The 20,828-nt window shown below is 37.9% G+C and overlaps 1 protein-coding gene and 1 long non-coding RNA gene across 3 annotated transcripts in view; one reads left to right on the top strand and one right to left on the bottom strand.

Moving 5' to 3' along the window:
- DCLK1 (doublecortin like kinase 1) overlaps positions 1-20,828 on the top strand; it is a 357,223-nt gene that overhangs the window by 14,077 nt on the left and 322,318 nt on the right. For both annotated transcript variants that reach the window (XM_024230846.3, XM_024230848.3), the window contains exon 3: positions 5,163-5,509. In XM_024230846.3, the coding sequence (XP_024086614.2) occupies positions 5,163-5,509 (347 nt within the window). The remainder of the gene's footprint in view (positions 1-5,162; positions 5,510-20,828) is intronic.
- Positions 10,299-20,828, bottom strand: part of LOC129049484 (uncharacterized) — a 31,805-nt gene continuing 21,275 nt past the window's right edge. Inside the window, exon 3 of the long non-coding RNA XR_008512597.2 lies at positions 10,299-11,545. This is a non-coding gene — a long non-coding RNA (uncharacterized LOC129049484). The remainder of the gene's footprint in view (positions 11,546-20,828) is intronic.

Genomic DNA, 20,828 nt, shown 5'->3' with positions numbered 1-20,828 from the left:
ATCTTAAATCTGCTTTAACTTTCATTTCTTGGCTTACTATTTAAGCACCTTCCATGTGTTTTCCATATATTCTTTGTTTTGTTTTTATCCTTTGCCATCTATTTTTCTACCTTGTATTTTTGTAAATTATAATAAGTCATGCTTATTACAATAAGAAATAAGAAAAAGAGTCTCTACTTTTCAATTTCAAAAAGTTTAGATCTCTCATTTTTTTCTCCTTAATGTTGTTTTTCTGTTGCTTTGGATTTGAGAAGGTGACATGTCCACAGGTCTGACATACACATTCAAATTCATTTTCTGTAAGCTTACTTTTATGTTCTATTGTGTTATGGAAGACTTCTGCGAAAGAATGACCCATAAGCACCTTTGGGAAATCTTTTTTCTTGCCTTTAATAGCTCGATGAAAATCATCCTAAGCCAGTGACTTCCAGGTAGATGATGAAATGTTGCTGTGCGTATGTGAGTTGCCTCATAAAATGTAATATCCAGAAGGCACTTTATGATATTCTATTCTGTAAACAATATTTCATGTAATTTAATTCAGTTCAGTTGCAGAGGTTTCAATACATATTTGAGTTTTTCCTAGATTTTGCCATAACTCACAATATGAAATTTAATTGCCAGAGTTTTTAATCAGAAAGTTTATCCTCTGGAAAAATGAAATACATTACGGATATCCTTCACTTAAGATACTTTTGACTATGCCACGTATCGATCTTAAAGGAAGCCTAGAGGAGGTAACAACCAGCTCTAGTAATGTGAAGGATGGAGATGAGGTCATTTTCAGACTGAAGTTAAGTAATATCAGAACTGGAATTTACTCTTAGCCAATGAAAAAACTCCCGCAATGAGAGGCAAATTTGTAGAATCCCCCAATATAGAGTCTCGTGGAGGAACACTTTTATAGCTGACACACTGCAGGCCCAGTCACCCAGGGAACTGGTACCACATTATCAGTTTTCAGTAGTGCCTCGGGAATTCATTTTAAGTGGAAATATTCTAATTTCATAATGGAAGTGAATGGCAAAGTAGAACTAACTTCGCAGATTTTTAAAATAATAAATCTTATTAGAGGAAATGTATTGTTATGCCTTGAAGAATAATGGCAAGTATGATCATTTAAAAATACAGGCCAGTCGCGGTGGCTCACGCCTGTAATCCCAGAACTTTGGTAGGCTGAGGTGGGCGGATCACTTGAGGCCAGGAGTTTGAGGCCAGGAGGGCCAACATGATGAAATCCTGTCTCTACTAAAAATATAAAAATTCACTGGGTGTGTTGGTGCATGCCTGTAATCCCAGTTCCTCAGGAGGCTGAGGCAGGAGAATTGCTTGGACTCAGGAGGCAGAGGTTGCAGTGAGCTGAGATCACACCACTGCACTCCAGCCTGGGTGACAGAGTGAGACTCTGTCTCAAAAACATAAAAAATGAAACATAAAAATAAAAATACATAGGTGATTTTTTAAACAGGGACTCTTTAGTATCTTAAAAATAATCTAATATGCTTACTTAGATGTTATTTCATCCTCCAACTTTCTGAAAATACTAAAATCTTTCAGGAAAGAAATTACCGTATTCTGACATTTTAGTATTAGTTGGATCCAAACACAATTTCATGCTTATTTCCTTACTTTTTAAAAAAACTGTCATTTTCTTTATCTCTCTCTCTACTTAAAAACAAAGATTAGTTTTTGGCCTTCATAAATGCCACAACAAAATTCAGCCAGATGCTGCTTCAGCATCTTACTATTTGTTGGAGTGTCTTAGACACCCAGAGTATTACATTTCAAGTGAAGAATCAGACTTATCATAGAATCTTTAGGGCTTGAACAAACTGAAAAAACAAACAAACAAACAAACAAAACTGGTTGTGTGGTAACCAACCAGAAAATCGTGATGTTTGTAATTTCTAGTACCACCTCTAAGAGCTTTGCAATCATGCCATCGTTGTTCAAGCTCACCTATAGGAAGTAATGCGAAGCTTCCAAAGCAAATTTTGGGCTGTTTTGCTCAAAAATACCTTATGTTTTTTTATTTGTTTTTTTTTTTTTTTTTAGATAAATTCACTTTTATTTCATTGTTGCAGTAGAAGTTATACCAAAAGACTTCGGGGTGTGGGGTGGCTTAGTGTATGTAAGAGGAAGTATACTACGGTAATTGTAAGCTTACTTTATCTTGTTATTTTGTTTGTTTGTTTGTTTTTTAAATAAAGAGAGATGGGATCTCGCTTTGTTGCCCAGGCTGGAGTGCAGTAGCACAATCATGGTTCACTGCAGCCTCATCCACCCAGGCTCAAGTGATTCTCCCACCTCAGCCCCCCAAGTAGCTGGGACTACATGTGTGAGCCACCATGCTTGGCCCTGTCTTGTTATTTTTGAATGGCACTTAACACACATACCTCATGTCAATACTGGAATGCACTCTAAAAATGATTATTTAAACAAGATTATAACTTATCTCTTAACTCTCAGTCACACTAAGGAAGAGATTGAACACTGGATATCTAGAGCTATTTGACCAAATCAAAAGTATGTATTCTTCCCATTCAGAACAATCACATTTATTAATTTATAATAATCGATGATAATTAGCCCATGAATTGAAAAGCTATTTTTTACAAAATCAGAAAATACAACCAACTTTAATTTAACTGCATTAAGGCAGGAACCACATCTCTTGTGGCAGAGAGAAGTTCAGTATTATGATTACGGTAAAAATAGTTAACACATAGATTTAAAAAGATTTAATGGAAATTTATTTTCATGATAAAATGGAAATGTATTAGCATAAGGAAATCAATGGAAATGTGTTAGCATAAGGAAATCCATCTGGGCCTTTCCTGAATTCCTGAATAGTGTCACAGACTCTAAATGACTGTGGTGTGTGATCTTGGATTTGGTGGCAGCTCCTTCTCCTTCCTTTAGCTGTTGCTTTCCTGTTAGCACAGTATCATCTGTTACTGGAGTCTCACATCCTTCTCTAAGATTCTCATTCCAGTCTTTAAATCTGATTAGCCAGCAGAGGAGCCTCACATTTACAGCTCAGATTAAACACATATTTCTTCTGATCATTGTTGCTTGAACCAAACCAGCAATGCCTTCTCAGTGTCACTGGAGAACTTTCTTATGCTTTTAAACATTTTCAGGGTGCTTTATCTAAGAAGATATTTTAAAAAAGTGTTTATTTTCTCTTTTAACAAACTCATTCCATGTTGCTATGTTCTTTAAAACTGCTCCCTCTTCTAATTTAATATATTTTATAAAGTTTTTGTTGAAATGTAAACTACTCTCTATATCTTTGTTTTGCTTTTAGTTATTAGCTTAGTATAGAAACTTATAAATAATCAGACAATTGCATATCTTCAGTTAGCACAGAATTCTGACAGAGGCTAGCTTTGCCAGCTCAATTACATGCTGTGTTTCTCACTGGGGAGTGTTGGAGCATTCTCACATTGACATGGACCCAACATGGTGTCCACTGGTAACTGTTCAATATAAGATCTGCTTACCGATTTCTAGTAATTTTGTTTTTGAATTTTTCTTTCAGGCTTACTGCATGATTAGGGTATGTAGCCTCAGGTCATTTTCACTTACATAGCAGGTTTGCATTTGAGATCACTTTGATCTCTATCTTCTAATTTGATCTTCATAAAAACCTAATGAGGTTTTGTTTTATAGATAAGTAAACTACCACCCAGAAATCTGAGGGACTTGTCCAAAGTCACATGCTTGGAGAGGCCAGGTCTTGAGCCCGAATTTCCAGTTCTCTCTTCTCACTATCATGTTCAGGTCATCACTCCATGAAAACTCCCAAAACACTGCTGCTTCTATAGTACCCAAATATGCCTTTCTCAGGATTTAAGTAAATATCGAAAATACATATATGTTTTTGATATTTACTTAAATCCTGAGGAAGGCATAGCTGAGATAAGTCATGATCTGCCAGGTGAATAGAAATGGGGTTGGTTAAACTTGCACTATTCATACAACTTCTAGTGAGGCATAATGTGTATGTATACACATTAGAGGATATTTTAAGAACATCTGCAAAACAAGTGTTCAATAACATGTATAACTGCTCTTTTTAACTTTTGAAGGCCTGCTTCAGTTATTTTTATGTGTCTACTTATTCTTTGGCCTTGGATGCTTGCACTGTTAATTTAAAAATAATACAAGGACTTAGATAAAAGTCAATGGGCTGAGTTAGATTAGGCCTAGGTCATTTCACCTACAATTATGAAGGTCTTTCAGCATTTTTACCTATTCCTAGTTACAAAAACTTATTAACACAGAAAAAAAGCCATTACAAAATCTTGAATTTCAAAAGGCTTTGACCTAACTTTATGAAATATGTATTTAGAATTCGTCATTTTACAATTTGTTGTCTCTTGGTTCATGTTTTTCTTTTTTGTGTGTGTGATCTACATCTACTTAATAGTCTGATTATTTTCATTAAAAGAGTTCCTGCTAAGGAGTCATTTTTAATAAACATTTATTTATATTTATTTTAGAGCCCATTTTTGAAGCTGTAGTTTTTGTGTTGAACACTTCTAAAACCTCTTACTTATGAACAAGTATGAATTGACCTTATAGTATGTGTGGATCACTGTGATTGGCACTATATAGATGAGAGAAAGGAAGGGTGATTATTTGCTTGCTTTTGGAACTTTACTGGGCTTTACAAAATCTTTAGCATCAACTCCCATCAAATTCGTAAATTATATGACTATTTTAAGATGCTGTATTCTGATTCATTCTTAGTGTTTAAATTGTCTCAGGTAGCAAATGTAGGTACTTCCAATTTTGAAATTTTCTGCAGATTTAAATATCTCTAATTCGCAAAGAATATTTTCTATTTTAAATTCACTTTCACACTTCTCTAAGGTCTTTTCAAACAGATCAGCATTTCTATCACCGACCTTAAGGTGAAGAAATGGAAGAATAATGTTTTGTTTTGTTTTTCCAGGATGTGGATCTGTTGCTGACAGTGCCAGATTAGCAGTCAGAAATCTTTCTTTTTCCCTAATTATTAATCACACTTCCATTGTTTGAAAAGTCAGGGCTAGCTCTTGCCCCTAATCAGAAAAGGCAAAAGAAAGGATAAGTAGGAAAAAAGAAATAGGTATATTTTAGTGTAAATTTAAATATATTTCTCTCTTCCATAGGAGAGAGTTATGTATGTGGCTCAATAGAGCCCTTCAAGAAACTAGAGTACACCAAGAATGTGAACCCCAACTGGTCGGTGAACGTCAAGACCACCTCGGCTTCTCGGGTGGTGTCTTCACTGGCCACTGCCAAAGGAAGCCCTTCAGAGGTGCGAGAGAATAAGGATTTCATTCGGCCCAAGCTGGTCACCATCATCAGAAGTGGCGTGAAGCCGCGGAAAGCTGTCAGGATTCTGCTGAACAAGAAAACGGCTCATTCCTTTGAGCAGGTCCTCACTGATATCACTGATGCCATCAAGCTGGACTCGGGAGTGGTGAAACGCCTGTACACGTTGGATGGGAAACAGGTAAGAGACATATTGCAATGTGACTTTGACTTTAAGGCAAGAACCAGGGAGTCGGAGGGTGTTCGTGGCTAAAGCATACATTTTGCTCAAGTTGTTAAAGGGCCTGGGTCACTTAATCAACAAATATGTACTTGCTGGCCCTAGAACAGTCAGAAGTTTGAGTTGAGCAGGATTATTCGTAGGAATAAAGTAAGAAAAAAATGCATATCTTTGAAGATTAAATAATTACTCAGTGATTTCTACTTTTTCATTTATTATTTGCTTAACATAATGATTCTTTTCTGTCATCTGTTTTCAGTTTTCTCGTAGGTCTTATAGCCTTAAAAATGACTGAGGTGTGAAAGTAAACTGTGACCAGTAGGGAAAATTCTAACTTATTTCTTTCACCTAAATATTTTCTGATTTTAAGTCTTTGTAGTGTTCACTAGTGAGATTTACTTACATTTTATAGATTTTAAAATATGTATCTAAGAAATGACATATTTCCATCTGGATAGCTTTAAAGGCATATTTCTAGAATAGTATGCATCTTGTATTTTTCAGTGTTAAAATAAAAGGGAGGTTTTTCAGCTACAGAATGAACATCAGTTGACTTGAATGGGTGGTCATTTTAATGTGAGTTGGTCAGATGAACCCAAAGGAAGCATCACTTTTTATTGTCTTGGGTGGACTATTTTTGTACAGGTTTGACAGAACCTTGATGGTGAGTTGAATTAAAAAACATTGATTAGGGCCGGGCGCGGTGGCTTATGCCTGTAATCCCAGCACTTTGGGAGGCCGAGGCGGGCGGATCACGAGGTCAGGAAATCGAGACCATCCTGGCTAACACGGTGAAACCCGGTCTCTACTAAAAATAAAATTTAAAAAATTAGCTGGGTGTGGTGGCGGGCGCCTGTAGTACCAGCTACTCGGGGGGCTGAGGCAGGAGAATGGCATGAACCCGGGAGGCGGAGCTTGCAGTGAGCCGAGATCACGCCACTGCACTCCAGCCTGGGTGACAGAGCAAGACTCCGTCTCAAAAGAAAAAAAAAAAAATTGATTATATGTACAGCATGATTTGCTAGTCATTCAGAGTTTACCAGATTATATTTTTGAGCACACTATCTTTGCTGCAAGTTTAGTTTTTAATGTGGTGCTATCAAAATGCTTTTTTTAAAAAAAATTTTTTGAGGGATAATTTGAATGATTTGTATGTATAGTAAATATTAAAATTAAAATGATCCATGAATTAAAAGATTGATCTTATTAAATAGAAGACTCTTCCAAGTTCTTAAAGGCTAGCACATTCAAACTTTCTGAATTAGAAATAGATGCTAATCCTAGAAAGAGTATTAGTCATTAAAGAATACTTCCCTTAGGGATCCATTCAGATGCTCTAAATTATAAAATTCATTAGGAAAGAAGGAATATGTGCCAGTTGTTCATTTGTATTTACCGTCTTTTGCTTGTCTCATAACCCTTGCCCTAAGTATCATGCAGATAAGGATTCTAATGGATGAGATTCTCTGATGGATGAGACCTAGTCTTCTAGATTTAAGAGTCTGTAGCCTAAATGTCATCAGTCTATCAATGACCAGAAAGTTCATACTGGCTTGTGAATTATAGTAGCAATAAGATGGCAAACTTCACCTTTACACATTTTGTAAGCCCTTCACTGGCTCCATTTCTAATGAGTCATTCAAACATCTTGTAGTTCTGAATTTTCATATATTGAATTTTCTCAAGATGGGAGTTCATCTATTTTCATAAATATTTACCTATTCAAATAAATATTTTTATAAAGTGTCTCATTAGAGCAAAGAATACATATGGATAAATGTTCCCTCTCCCTGCTTCACTTCAGAATTTTGGGAGTTCCAAAATGCTACTCTGAATCTAAAAATCAGCTTTAATGGCTTTAGCTAAAATTTGCCATCAGCTGATTATTTAATCTTGTTTATTTCAGGAATAAATCCCTAGAATAGGTATGATGTTCTCAATTGTTTTCTTCCTTACTGAATTTGTCTAGAATCAATATTTGATAATGGCTAGTTTACTGTGGTTTACATGTAAATAATCCAAAGTCATGGGAAGGAATCCGAGGTTTAATGTCAAAAAACCAGGATTCAAGTCTTGGCCCAGCCATAGATTCCTTATGTTTTTAGCAAAACACTTAACTGAGCCTCATTATCCTCATCAGTGAAACACAGATAAAATGATTACCTGTGTTTTATAGAGTGCTATGGGTCAACTATGATGATACATGCAATAGCAATTTTGAACTATAATGATGATAGCTTTACTGAGCATTGTTCTAAGTGCTTTGCATGTATTAGCATGTTTAATCCTCATAAAAACTTGCTTATTATCCCCATTTAACAGATTAGAACACTAAGGCACAGAACTTGTTAAAAACATGCACAAGACCACACAGCTATGATTTAAACTGGTCTTGCTCCAGAGCTTGTACTGGTAACACTGTACCATTTTAGATTATGTTAAAGCACCAAACTGATGTAAATGTATTGAGAAAGAATTGTCAAGGGAGTAATTTGTCCAAGGAATATCATCTGAAACATTTCTGCTCTGTCCTTTTTTTCCGTGCAGTCATTCTGCTGACTGTTGTACTCAACTGTTGTTTTGTCAAGCGTTCAGTTTGCTGCTGTGGCATTTCCCCTAGTGCTGGCATGTTCTCTTCATAGCAGGATCAGTGAAAAGCTGCAGAGGAATTGGATGATAAAGTGGAAAGAATATAAAGACTTATTCCTTGGGTTCCCAGTGAGAACAAAGATGCTTCCTCATGGACCCCAGGAGTCTTTAGAATCATTTTGGCTCAAAAGAGAAATCTGTCCCATAAGCAGTTCGTTAGAGTAGAATTTTTGACAACCCTGGCAGAGACTGAGGCTAGATAAGCCTCTGAGAATAAACCACTTTCCTCTATGCTGTCCTGTGGAATAATGCTTGGCCATAGTGGCGTGGCACCTGCACTGCTACCATCTTGGCCTGCCTGTGGTGGCATCGGGTTCCATATGCTGCCAACAAGATGCCACCCTAAGATTTCTTGTCCCACCTTTTTAAAAAATAGTTTAACTGAACCCTCACATCAACTCCGTAAACAATATGGGAATTCCAATGCCCAGTAAAGAATTTCATGTTTTTGGGTTGAGGAAATAGAATTGCTTAAAAGATAAATTGCTTGAGTGCTTTGAGTAAACGGGTAGAGAGGAAGATGGTTTTGTAGATTGCCTTGGAGCAGCCTACAGATGTATCCATGGCATGAAAACTGTTGACGCTGGGATTTTGGACAATGGAACCGTGAAAGCTGGAGCCTGCTGTTTAATATCTTACCCAGAGGAGACGGACACCGGAGGGCATACAGCACATGCCGTTCTCACTTGTTTCTACCACCACTCAGTTGCCTCTTGGGTTTGTGTTAGCTCTAAGCGAAGAGTTCATGGAACAGTACTTTTTTGGATGTTTTTAGGCTGAGATAAGGAAATAAACGTTTTGGAAATGCTGCACAATCTAGAAAAGATTTTGCAGGAAGCTGCAGTTGGCCAAGATGACCGTTGTGGTTCATAAGCAGCCTATGTGTGAGCAAACCCTTTCTAATGATTTCAACTCCATTCTTTATTCAGGGGCACTGAAGCTTCAGTAAATAGTTGCCCCGACCTTCCTCCTCTTCCTTGCAACTTTCAGGGTGACTGCTCACCAGGTCGTCAGTCCTTTTGCTGGCATGGCTGGCAGTTCAAGGAAGCACTTACCTTGCCTTAATTTCAGTGATGCATTTTTTTTTTTTTTAAATCTGGGCCTTGGTTAAAGACCTCCAAAGAAGAAAAAGGGACTTTTTCTAGCTAACAGTTAAAATCATGTCCCCTGAACCCATGTCCAAGGGGAGGATTTGCAGGATCTTAGAGTCTGAGAGTCTCTTCCTCTTGCCCAAGTCCAAGCTCTGGATGTTGGAACTTTGCTGTGGGTTATTCACTTAACCTGCCAAGCAGTTACTCCCAGAGGCCATTTGGAGTATAACTATTTTTTAAGTGTTTAAAATAAGCCTAAAAGTTATCAGATTTGCTACAAAGATACCCTTGCATATCTCCTGACTCCTTTTATGGAAAAGAAAATCTGGCTTTCTTGAGCTGCTAAATCTGTGGTTCTTGAATCCTTCCTTAGAAACATAGAATAGCTAGTGCCTAAGTAGGTGATTTATACTATAAAGAACATAGATAGGGCACTTCCCAATGATTCCCTTCCCACTGAACTACAGCAATGACAAACTAGATTGCTCTTTAAATAGAAAATAAATGCACATCCCTATCTTATCTACTTTTCAACATCGAAGATCTGTACAATATTGCAGCATGCTTTAGTGAAGAGAAAAAAACCCAGAGATGTTATATTTTTATCTTACAGACATTTCACATAGGCCATGTACTTTATAAAATCTACCACTGCTGGTGAGTCGAGATCGCGCCACTGCACTCCAGCCTGGGTAACAGAGTGAGACTCCGTCTCAAAAAAAAAAACAAAAAACAAAAAAAAAACTACCACTGCTAGCATGCTAGAGTGAGCAAACAATTTATTGTTTTCCCAATATGGAAAACATTAGGAATTACTCAGCTGAAGTAAGGGTAGCCATAAACTGATTTAGATGGTAAACCATGAGAAAGCATCATAACTGCCATTTTGAGGACATCCCAGTAGCTGTTGATAAATTAATCCATTATTACATCTTCTCTGTATCTTTTGATCATGAATCCTCATTGCCTGTTATAAACATAAAGCTCAAAAGATGCTTGTAAATGAGTCAATAATTGCTGCCATTTATTTTAGGTGTTTAATATAGGAGTTTATTTGATTACAGGAAATGATGATGATTAATTGGAATCTATGAATCAGATATCACAAAATGGTCTTTATTTTCTTCTTTTTGGCTTTTAATATCTAATTCTAATCTGAAGTAAAAATAATTTGGTCGACTCTTGAGTTTAGAGTGCTTAAGATATGTCTTCCTCTTACAAGTTAAAAAAGTGGTACAAATTATTATTACATCTGACCTTGGCTATAGGAGTTGATAAGCATAGAAAATGTGGAAACTAGAGGTTTTCAGATAAAATGTAAGACATTTAGAATCTGATAGGATTTATTTGGAATGGAAAAGGAGGTTTTCTGTAGCTATTAGCAGCAGTGGTATTTTTCCTTTTTTATTAGTAGAACTTTTCTGTGACAGTTCTAATTAACTTCTGCAAGCATATTAAAACCCTTCATTCTTGGTATAAAGATTGTGTACTGTTGATTTGCTACACTACCTGTGTAGCAAAAGGGAGTGTAATACTTTTTAGTTTTGTTTGCAATTGGAGTAAAAAAAACAGTTGATAAATGTAATTTAGCTTACACTTTAAAATGTCAGATTAAAATTTTCTACAAAAGCTCAGAGCACATGTTAAACCATCCTCATGATTTATTAGAGCTATGAATTGATGGAAATAGATAATTTCAAAGAAAAAGAAGTTTAAGAATCATAATGACACTTCACTTACAGAATTAAAGTGTTCAGAATAGAATGTGCTATTTTAGGTCACATATCTTTGGTCAACATTTAGGACTCATGAGCTACACCTGTCCTTAGGTAGCTGTTAGTGCCTCCAAATTGGGAAGATTTAAGTCCTTTTTTTTTTCACTTTGAGCTCCTCTGAGGATGTGGTCAATTATGGGTACCTGCAGTGATGTATATTTTAAGGCTTAGATTCATTTCAACAAAAGTTAGTTTTCTGTAAATTGCATTCTAGCTCGCTGTAAAATGAATTCTAAGTTCTCTTAGTGTTCCACTGCTGTACTGAAGATAGGTTTTCTAAAGCCCTTCCATAGTGTGCTGAGAACATTTGGGGGACGTTTACAAGTCTACTGGCTTTGTGATTGCCTTCTGGTGGTGAGTTCTCTTGCTTCTATGACAGCTGGAGCCCTGACCCGGCCTGTGAGCCCTTTCTGTCTGGCAGGAGCATGTTGGGTTGATGGAAAGAACTTGGACTTTAAAGTCAGCTGGTCGGTCAGTTATCCCTGCAACAAACAAAAAAAATCAGCTGAGCCTGGACTGAGATTTCAGTCTGGAAAATCTAGCTTGTGGTTTTTCATCCAAGCCTGGAAAATTAAGTTATCCTACCCAACTTACTAATTAGTTAAGTTTAAAATTTCTGTATATTGAATTTACTTATAATGAGGAAATTTGCTTATGTATGCTATAAATTAAGCATAGATATATATGATAACATGACAGAGAGGAAAAACATTAGTTCCATAGAATTATAGATGAGTTCAAATCTGTCCTCTACTCTGGGCACAGTGAAATTTATCCTCCTATTGGAAATAGTTCACACCCTGATAATCCTCAGTTTCATCATCTGTATATTGTGAATAATAATAATGATAATAATGCCTGCTTTATAAGTTGTCATGAGGACTAAATGAAACAATTCACATGGCAAATTTAGCACTGTGATTGGTACCCAATTGTTGGTAGTTGTTATAATGGAAAAGCTGACACCTAACAACTTTTTTTTGGAAAAAAATCATATTTTAATGTGCCAAAGGGACTCACTATTTTAAATTATCCTTTTTAATGACTAATCATATTTTCCTTTGTAAATGTGGCTTTTCACGTGCAAATGCTTCATGATATAATAAAAAGAGCATGGAATTCGAAATGAGACACTTAACTAATACAAAGTCAAGTCCTGATTTGAATACTCATTAGTGGTGTGACCTCTGGCAAATCAGTTAAACTCTCTGAATCTCAATTTCCTCTTCTTTAAGATGGCATAATAATGCATACTTCACAATATTGGGGTGATAATTAATTGACAAAATATGTATATAAAGGCCTTGGCTTGACACATGGTAGGTCCTCTAAAAATATCAGTCCTTCTCCCTTCTGTTCTCATATTCCAGGCTTTCTTAAAAATGTAAGACCCTTGTAGTTGTATAATACCATGAATGTAGAATTGATCATTTTGCATAGTTTCCATTGCAACTGAACTGCTGTACCTGAACTACTAACGACTGTATTTTTATCATCTTATTTATTGTCAGTCAGTTGTGAATGCGATGCAGATATTTTATTCACTGTCTTCTTCAATGGTACAGGTCATTCCTTAAAGGCATTTTTCTTTTGGCAATCCATCCCACTGAGAAAGTAATATTATTATTAGTATCATTTGTTGAATACCTTCTCTGTGCCTGGCATTGGACTCGTTGCTATATATATTTACATTGATGATTACATTGATAATTGAAGGTAATCTCACTGAACCCCAGCTCTGCAAAGAAAGAACCTACTCATTTCTCCAGATTCAGCTCAAAGGTGGCCTTGTGTATGAAATATTTCCTATCTTCCCCATATAAAATTGACAACTCACTCTCTTGGAGCCTGTTCACTGTACATTGTATGTAGCCATGCAAATCTTCATTATGCTGGTCTATTGTAATGCCTGTCTCCTCCTTTCGATTTTATAGGATGAGGCTAAGAAAGATCTTCTATTGGCCTTTGAGTCTCCAGAGCTTGACCTCGTAAACGATTGAATGACTAAGTAGCTGGATGACTGACCAGTTTGCTGTGGTCTATCCACTTGGCATTAGCATATGGCTCCAGTATTCAGCAAGGTCCTTACAGGTCATGGCCATATAGGAGCTGCCTTGGTCACCCTGGGCTGTGGTCGTGTGTAGCTGTAAATGATGATGGTGCCCTCTGCAGCATGGCCACACACTACATTACCATGCACACCGCACCAGGGTGGTTGTTTCTAGCTAGGGCTTCTTCATGAAAGACTCTAGTGTAGAAAAGAAAAAGAACGCATCTGCCGATTTTAGATCATTTTTGCTATTGAAAGCATTTTCATTTTGTGGGGGAACAATAGATATTCTGTTAGAAACATCTCGCCGTCTGAGTCAGGAGAATTGCTCTAAACCTTCCTGACATTGCCCTAGCCATCCAGTGAATAAAGAGAAGAACTGATCAATATGTCTCATGGATTTAAAAATTGGTGGTGGGCCAATAGGAGATGCGCATGAAAAGCATCTGGCCTAATTATTGCAGAGACACAAACCTGCAGTATTCAAGGGTGTTTGTGGTGGCAGAGTATAATATGTTGCACCAGATTTTCCTGATTAGTTTTTAAATCCTTGAAACTAAATTAAATGAAAGAAGTCTGTTTCAGAAATTAAATGGAACTTTAAAAATCCAATTTTAAATAGGAACTATGTTGTAAACAACATGCCTTAGAAACAAAAGGACAGATGGGAGATTTATTTTTTAATTGGTCTTGTCCTTTGTAAGATTAATATATAATCATTGTAAAGAATTTTGAAGGAAATGGGAAAATATTAAGATAAATTAAAGTCACCCACAGTCGTGTTGAGAAGATGGCCCTTGCTCATATTTTGGTCTTTTTTCCTTTGTCTTTTTTTTTTTTTTTTTTTTTTTGAGACAGATGTCTTGTTCTGTCTCCCAGGTTGGAGTGCAGTGGTGCAATCTCAGCTCAGTACAACATCTCCACCTCCCAGGCTCAAGTGATTTCTCCCGTCTCAGCCTCCCAAGTAGCTGGGATTACAGGTGCGTGCCACCACACCCAGCTAATTTTTGTATTTTTAGTACAGAGAAGGTTTCACCACGTTGGCCAGGCTGGTCTCGAACTCCTGACCTCAAGTGATCTGCCAGCTTCAGCCTCCCAAAGTGCTGGGATTACAGGCATGAGCCACTGCGCCTTGCCCTTTTTCTTTAAAAACAAACAAACAAACAAACAACAACAACAACAACAACAAAACCCCACAGATCCCACTCTGTGTGCGGTTTGGCTCCTTGCTGGCACCTTCACATGAGTCTGCACATTTATGTGGGAAACGTATCAAGCCATTCCCTCTCTAACTTTGTTATTTCATTGTCCAGGGTCAGATCCCCTGAAGCCAAGTTTCCCAGTGTGCTTTCCTGTCTTGTGACTTGTCTGTAGAGCCTCTTTTGTCTGTCTTCTGACGTATGGCTGATAGTAATCATGTTCCAAAGTCCGATCAAGAAGCAAACAGCATGTAAAGTAGCAATTCTTGAGGTGCTGTTCAGTGTAATCAGTTATTGGAGGTTAAAAGTATTTCAGACTCCATCTGCTCTGTCTAGAATCCTCTTAGGAAAAAAGTCACATTTTTCAAAATGTGTCTGATTCCATAAGTCCAGTCTTGTTTTGTACATGCCAGGTAACAGGCTTTTTAGGTCAATGGGAGCACAGTCACCATGATCTTTTATGAGTTCTTCCCTGAGGGAAAAACACAAAGTAGTTCTCTTTCTGTGGATAATCACTTCTGCTTTGCATTAGAACTGTTTGTACACCTGTGTGAGACCAAAATATCTGGGATAAAGAAGATAGTGCTTTGTTGATTTCTGTATTCATGACTACCCTCATTAGATGCTTACAATTTGCTAAATGACATTTCTTAGTTTTAACTTGTGGCTCATCCTTTAACAAGTAGATTACAGGGCTAGGAGTGCCCCTACAAGAGATCTTTCTATTCCGTTTTTGTCTACTTGGAAGACCATAAACTAAAGTTGCCTTGGCAGATAGTAACATAAAATTGATTTTTTTTATTAAAAAAAAACTTCCAGGAAGAAAACACTCAAGATAAGCACTAGCTTTAAAAAAAAAAAAAGGATTAGACTAGACATTTTCCTTCTGATGCCTTTTCAGAGTGACAGTCTGGGAGCTAGAAACTGCTTACACAACAGAAATAAGTTGTAAAGAGTCATTCTGTGTGCACAGGTGTATGCTTCATCAGTGTTCTTAAAAACCTCACTACCGGCCAGGTGCGGTGGCTCATGCCTGTAATCCCAGAATTTTGGGAGGCTGAGGCAGGCGGATCACTTGAGGTCAGGAGTTTGAGACCAGCCTGGCCAACACGGTGAAACCCCATCTCTAATAAAGTACAAAAATTAGCTAGGTGTGGTGGTGGGTGCCTGTAATACCAGCCACTCGGGAGGCTGAGGCAGACGAATCGCTTGCAACTGGAAGGCGGAGGTTGCAGTGAGGCTAGATGGTGCCATTGCACTCCAGCCCAGCCTGCGCAACAGAGCGAGACTCCGTCTCAAAAGAAAAAAAGAAATTAAATAAATAAAAACCTCAGTACCAAGAGTGGTCCCGGGACAGCAGCAGCAAGGCCACCAGGGAGCAGGCAGAGATGCAGACCCTCAGGCTCCACACAGACCTACTGAGTCAGAATGTGATTTCAACAAGATTCTCAGGCTGTGTATATTCACATTTAAATTTCAGAAGTGCTGCTGAGGAGACTGAAGAGTATGAATGGAACGTCAGCATTCAAAGCCCTAAAGATGGCGAACCCTGGCTGGTGTTGCATGGTAGATGCATTAAACTTTAGTTTTAGCTGATTTCGCAGTTTTATTAGCATCCTCTCAATGCCAATGTTGACATCAGATGGCAAGATATGATTGCCGGCAACAGTTTTCTGGAAAGCAGCCAGTGCATTAGTGTGAAATGTGTTCTCACTGCAATCTAGCCTCAGTGGGCTGCCTCATGTGGAGGGTGAATGGCTTCCTGTATGGAGAATAAACGTAGGTTAAAGAGGCAGGAAGGCTGAACAAACGCTGTGGAAACACGGATCCCGAGGAAGAGATTAATGCCACAAAGTGCATATGCATGCTGTTAGAAGTTGTCTGTGTCTCCCCTCAATACGCTGCACAAACTGAATATGATCCCTGTACTGCTTCCGGGTGTCTTCTGTGGGAATGAATGGAAGTCATTAACTGGTCCTGAGAACCGATTTTAGATCTTCAACTATTATCAGATGGAGTCCCTACGCATGAGACAATTCCCAACATGGACGATGCCCGGAAAGATGTAGGCTGTTTTTAAGGTGTGCAGGAATGGAGGAGTAACTTTTGAAAATAATTTCCAGCTTTATTAATTTCCTAGGCATGCCTAAGGATTTTAGTGGCCAACAGTCTTGTGTACTGCAGACTTGACTATGGAAAATAACAAAGGATGGGATAAGCTGGTATGAAGGAACCACCTAGTAATCAGAATTAGAGTGATTTTCTTATAACACAGCCTGGGAGGTTAAAAGACTGAGGCGGTGTCGCCTATTTAATTCAGCTGGCAGCTGGCAGGGGCTGCCCATCACTTAGGGCAGACAGGGCTTTGCAAACAGCCATACAATGCCCAGCGACCCCATTAACAGGGCCTTTTTTGAATGGGAAGGTCAATTCCATTTCTGAGGTTATAGCTGTAAATTAGGGAAAAAATAATAAGCCCTAGAAATAAGTGGGGTCTGTATACAAATAACCAGTAAAAGGTTCGTTTCTGTCGTTGGTTGATACAGTGGCCCTGGGAAGAGTAAAATTACTGACATATTTCTGAGGCCATTTCTGAAATTGGTCTCCTGTGAAAGGAATAGCGCAGGCTTATTGTATTTCGTTTCCTGGTAACATCATCATTTTTGTTTGTGTTTGAGACAGGATCTCACTCTGTTACCCAGGCTGGAGTACAGTGGTGTGACCTTGGCCCACTGCAGCCTCCACCTCCCAGGCCCAAGCAATTCTCTGACCCCGGCCTCCCAAGTAGCTGGGACTACAGCAGGTGTGCACCACCATGCCTGGCTAATTTTTTTTTTTTTTTTGTAGAGACAGGGTTTTGCCCTGTTGTCCAGGCTGGCCTTGAATACCTGGACTCAAGCAATCCTCCTGCCTCGGCCTCCCAAAGTGCTGGGATTACAGGTGTGAGCCACCATGCCCGGCCAATCATTTTCTTATATAGCAAAAATTGCTTTTCTCTTTATTTACATTGTGTGTCAAATTGGTAGACTTAGCCACTGTGTACTGAGAAAAAAATGCATCCATTTATTAAATCCTTGCTGCATTTGGCAACAGTTTATAGGAAAAGGGAGAATTTCTGAAGATCATGCTATGATGCCTCTGGGATGCGTTCATTTGGAGAAAATCTAATCTCATGCATTATTGTATTGTACAGAGTGCCGATTATTGACAGTGACCATAAAAAACAAAGACCTGTTACAAAGCCTGTTAGGTGAACAGACTATTCACAGAGTTGTCTTTGGTTTTGCCAATTTGGATCAAGAGTTTCACCTGGGTTTTATTAAGATGATTGTGCTTTACCTTTTTAACATAAATGTCTTTTAATGTTTAAAATGTGCATGTCCTTGTAGACTTGTTAGATCCGGAAACATCGATTCAGCATGGATTCTGTGCCAGGCACTGGGAATACCTTAGTTTTCTTTCAGTGGGCACTGGAAGACTTGGGAGAACTCCTCACAATAGAATCCTAAGGGAGGAGTCCTTTCAGACTCACTGCAAGTTTCATTACTAGAGAAACTTGCATTTTCACATTTGTATGTTCATGGGAGTAGGAGATGATTGATACAGTTAATCTTATTTGAGGATGTCCTTGTACCGTTTGAAAATGTGACTGCCGAAACACTGTAACATTGCCTTCATACTTTAAATAACTGAAAGATGTGTTTTACTTTATAGTTGAATTAATAACACTTCTAGCACATTAAGAATCCAAATAATGCTGGGCGCGGTGGCTCATGCCTGTAATCCCAGCACTTTGGGAGGCCACGGCAGGCGGATTGCCTGAGGTCAGGAGTTTGAGACCAGCCTGGCCAACGTGGTGAAACCCCGTCTCTACTAAAAATACAAAAATGAGCCAGGTGTGGTGGCACGCACCTGTAATCCCAGCTACTCAGGAGGCTGAGGCAGGAGAATCGCTTGAACCTGGGAGGCGGAGGTTGCAGTGAGCCTAGATCGCGCCATTGCACTTCAGCCTGGGCAACAAGAGCGAAACTGTCTCAAAAAAAAAAAAAAAAATCCAAATAATATTAAAAGGCTGCTTTTGTGTACCAGCATGCTAGTAAACAGATTTCCATTAAAATTAGTCCCTGTACTCTAAGCTTGTGGCATATTTTAGAAGCCCTTAAAATAAATACTAAATGTCCTAGCCCTCAGTTTTATGAGCCTGCGCTTTTCCATTAAGGTGTATTGGGAATCGGGTGTGTAAAGTTCCCATTCATTTTCTACCATCAGTTAATGTGAGAGGGAAGTTACTTTCAAAACTTTACAAGATTATCAAAATGCACGAGAACTTGACTTTGGAGATGTTTACACCCACATACCTACATTTTGGGGCACAAGAGAACTAGAGGAAGAACCAGAGGAAATGTGAATCTATTTTGAGGATTGGCAACTGTGTTTTCTAGGTCTTAAAATTACTTTTTTTTTGAAGAGAAAAATGAAGCTTTATGCTATATATTTAAATAATTGCAAATCTCTCTCTCAGTGCTTCTCTCACCTGGAAGGACCAGTGTGAATGACCCCACTGTAAATGGATTCTGTTCGTGTGACTTTTCGTTTGTCCTATTTGCCTTATAATTTGGTTTGACATCAGCTGAAGAAAGTGTGTCAGATCAGTTCTGGGATACCGCACCAGCTCTGTGCCAGAAAATGAGTGATAACACCTTGTGTAATGAATCAAAAGTTGGAAGGCATTTTCTGTTACAACAGCTGGAAACATTTTCTCCAGTTTACATGAAGATTGCTGAGTAATTGGCATTCCAGGAAGGTAAAGGACTGGATCTGTCCCTGGAGATGAGGCTTTGTAGAAAAGAATAAAATCATCTTGTATGTTGAACCCAGCCCAGGGATAATATCCATAAATGTAGAATAGCAGCTAGTGTTTCTTGAATGTTTACCATATGCCAGGCACTAACTAAAATTTCTATTTTTTACCCCATTAAGAGTATTATGGGAGTAGATACTATTGTTATCTCCATTTCACAGATGCAGAATCGGGGGAAAGTAACTGGCCCAAGTGTTTAGTACCTGGTCAAGGCAGATTGACATTCTTAACCACAGTGTCATATCTGACATTATATAGTGTTTTCCAAATACTTTAAGTATATAAAATTCAGGTGCATCTTTTTTTTTTTGGTAAGAATGCTCACAATTTATTGCTAAGCTTTATTGGTGTGCCTGCTGGAGTTTAAAAATACTTTTCTTCTGAAATTATCAAATTCCTGTGATCTGTCAGTCTTTAAACACATTAAGATTAATATACTACCCTGTTAAAAGGGTTAGACTGAGTTGCCAAAAGGCAGTAAATGTTGAGAAAGCTACTGAAATGTCTTCTTTCAATTTCTTCTAAGTGTTTCTTGCTATTTTGGTTCCTATTTGGATTGTTAATGATTATGAAAATAATCTATTTAGAGTAATTTTCAAAACTTAAGAATCTTACTTTAGATTATTATACAAATTTATATTCCCAATAGTGGAAAAAGAACATTTTTAATGTAACTAACACATCACAGAGATACACAGTACAACTATTTTATGGAGTGTGAATATTGCAAAATTTAAAAACATGTCAACTTTAAAATAAAAAATGATTACAGCTTTATTAAGCTGTAATTTTCATACTATAAAAAGCACCTATTTTAAGTGTATTACTTAATGATTTTAATAAATCCATAGAGTCATGCAACCATCACCACATTCCAGTGTTAGACACTTTGACCAAGAAAGTTCCTTCATCCGCATTTGCAGTCAATCTGGGCTCCCACCCCTAGCCCAGCAGCCACTGATCTGCTTATTAGTCACATCAGCTTTTAAATGTTGACCTCATTTTTCTATCTGCTTTTATAGAAAAGTCTCCTTTCTACCTTCTAAGTCATTTGTGTAATTATGGATTCACTAAGTTCATCACCTTTAACCTGTAACTGTAGCCTCCATCCTCTCCAGCTCGGTTTGACTAGCTCTGGGTTTTATTGAGGTTTTATAAGTAACTTATTACAGAGGTTATGTAGCCAGTTTCAACACCGTGAGCCACTTATTATCTTTGCACTCTTTGCACATATGGTATTTCTGAGCTCACGCCAGACTTAGGTATCCAGGAGAAGAAACCTTTCATGTTCATGGCAGGATGGAATAATTGTTGTCTTCTAAGCCCTAGGGATGCTTCCTTGGGGCCTATTCTTCTCTCCTACCTTCTTGGGGCCCCATTTGGTGACATTTGCTTTGTTACAGTCCAAAATACCATTTATAAGCTGATTAGATTTCACATGATATTAACATATTTCAAGCTGTGTATATCTTTTTGCATTTCATAGTTAAAATATGGCTTCCATGTGCTTTGTCTGTTCCTTGGATGAGATCCAATTATTTCATAATCTCTCTCATTCCCTCTTCATGGTGGGTTTCCCACTTGTCCTTTCATCACTTTGCTATTCAAGATCTTTGAGGACTTTTTAAAAATTACCGATTTCTTTCTTCTCAAGG

Source organism: Pongo abelii, chromosome 14 (assembly GCF_028885655.2).
Source record: "Pongo abelii isolate AG06213 chromosome 14, NHGRI_mPonAbe1-v2.0_pri, whole genome shotgun sequence".
NCBI lineage: Eukaryota > Metazoa > Chordata > Mammalia > Primates > Hominidae > Pongo > Pongo abelii.
The sequence above is the reverse complement of the archived record's forward strand: the minus strand, read 5'-3'. Positions and strand labels throughout refer to the sequence as shown.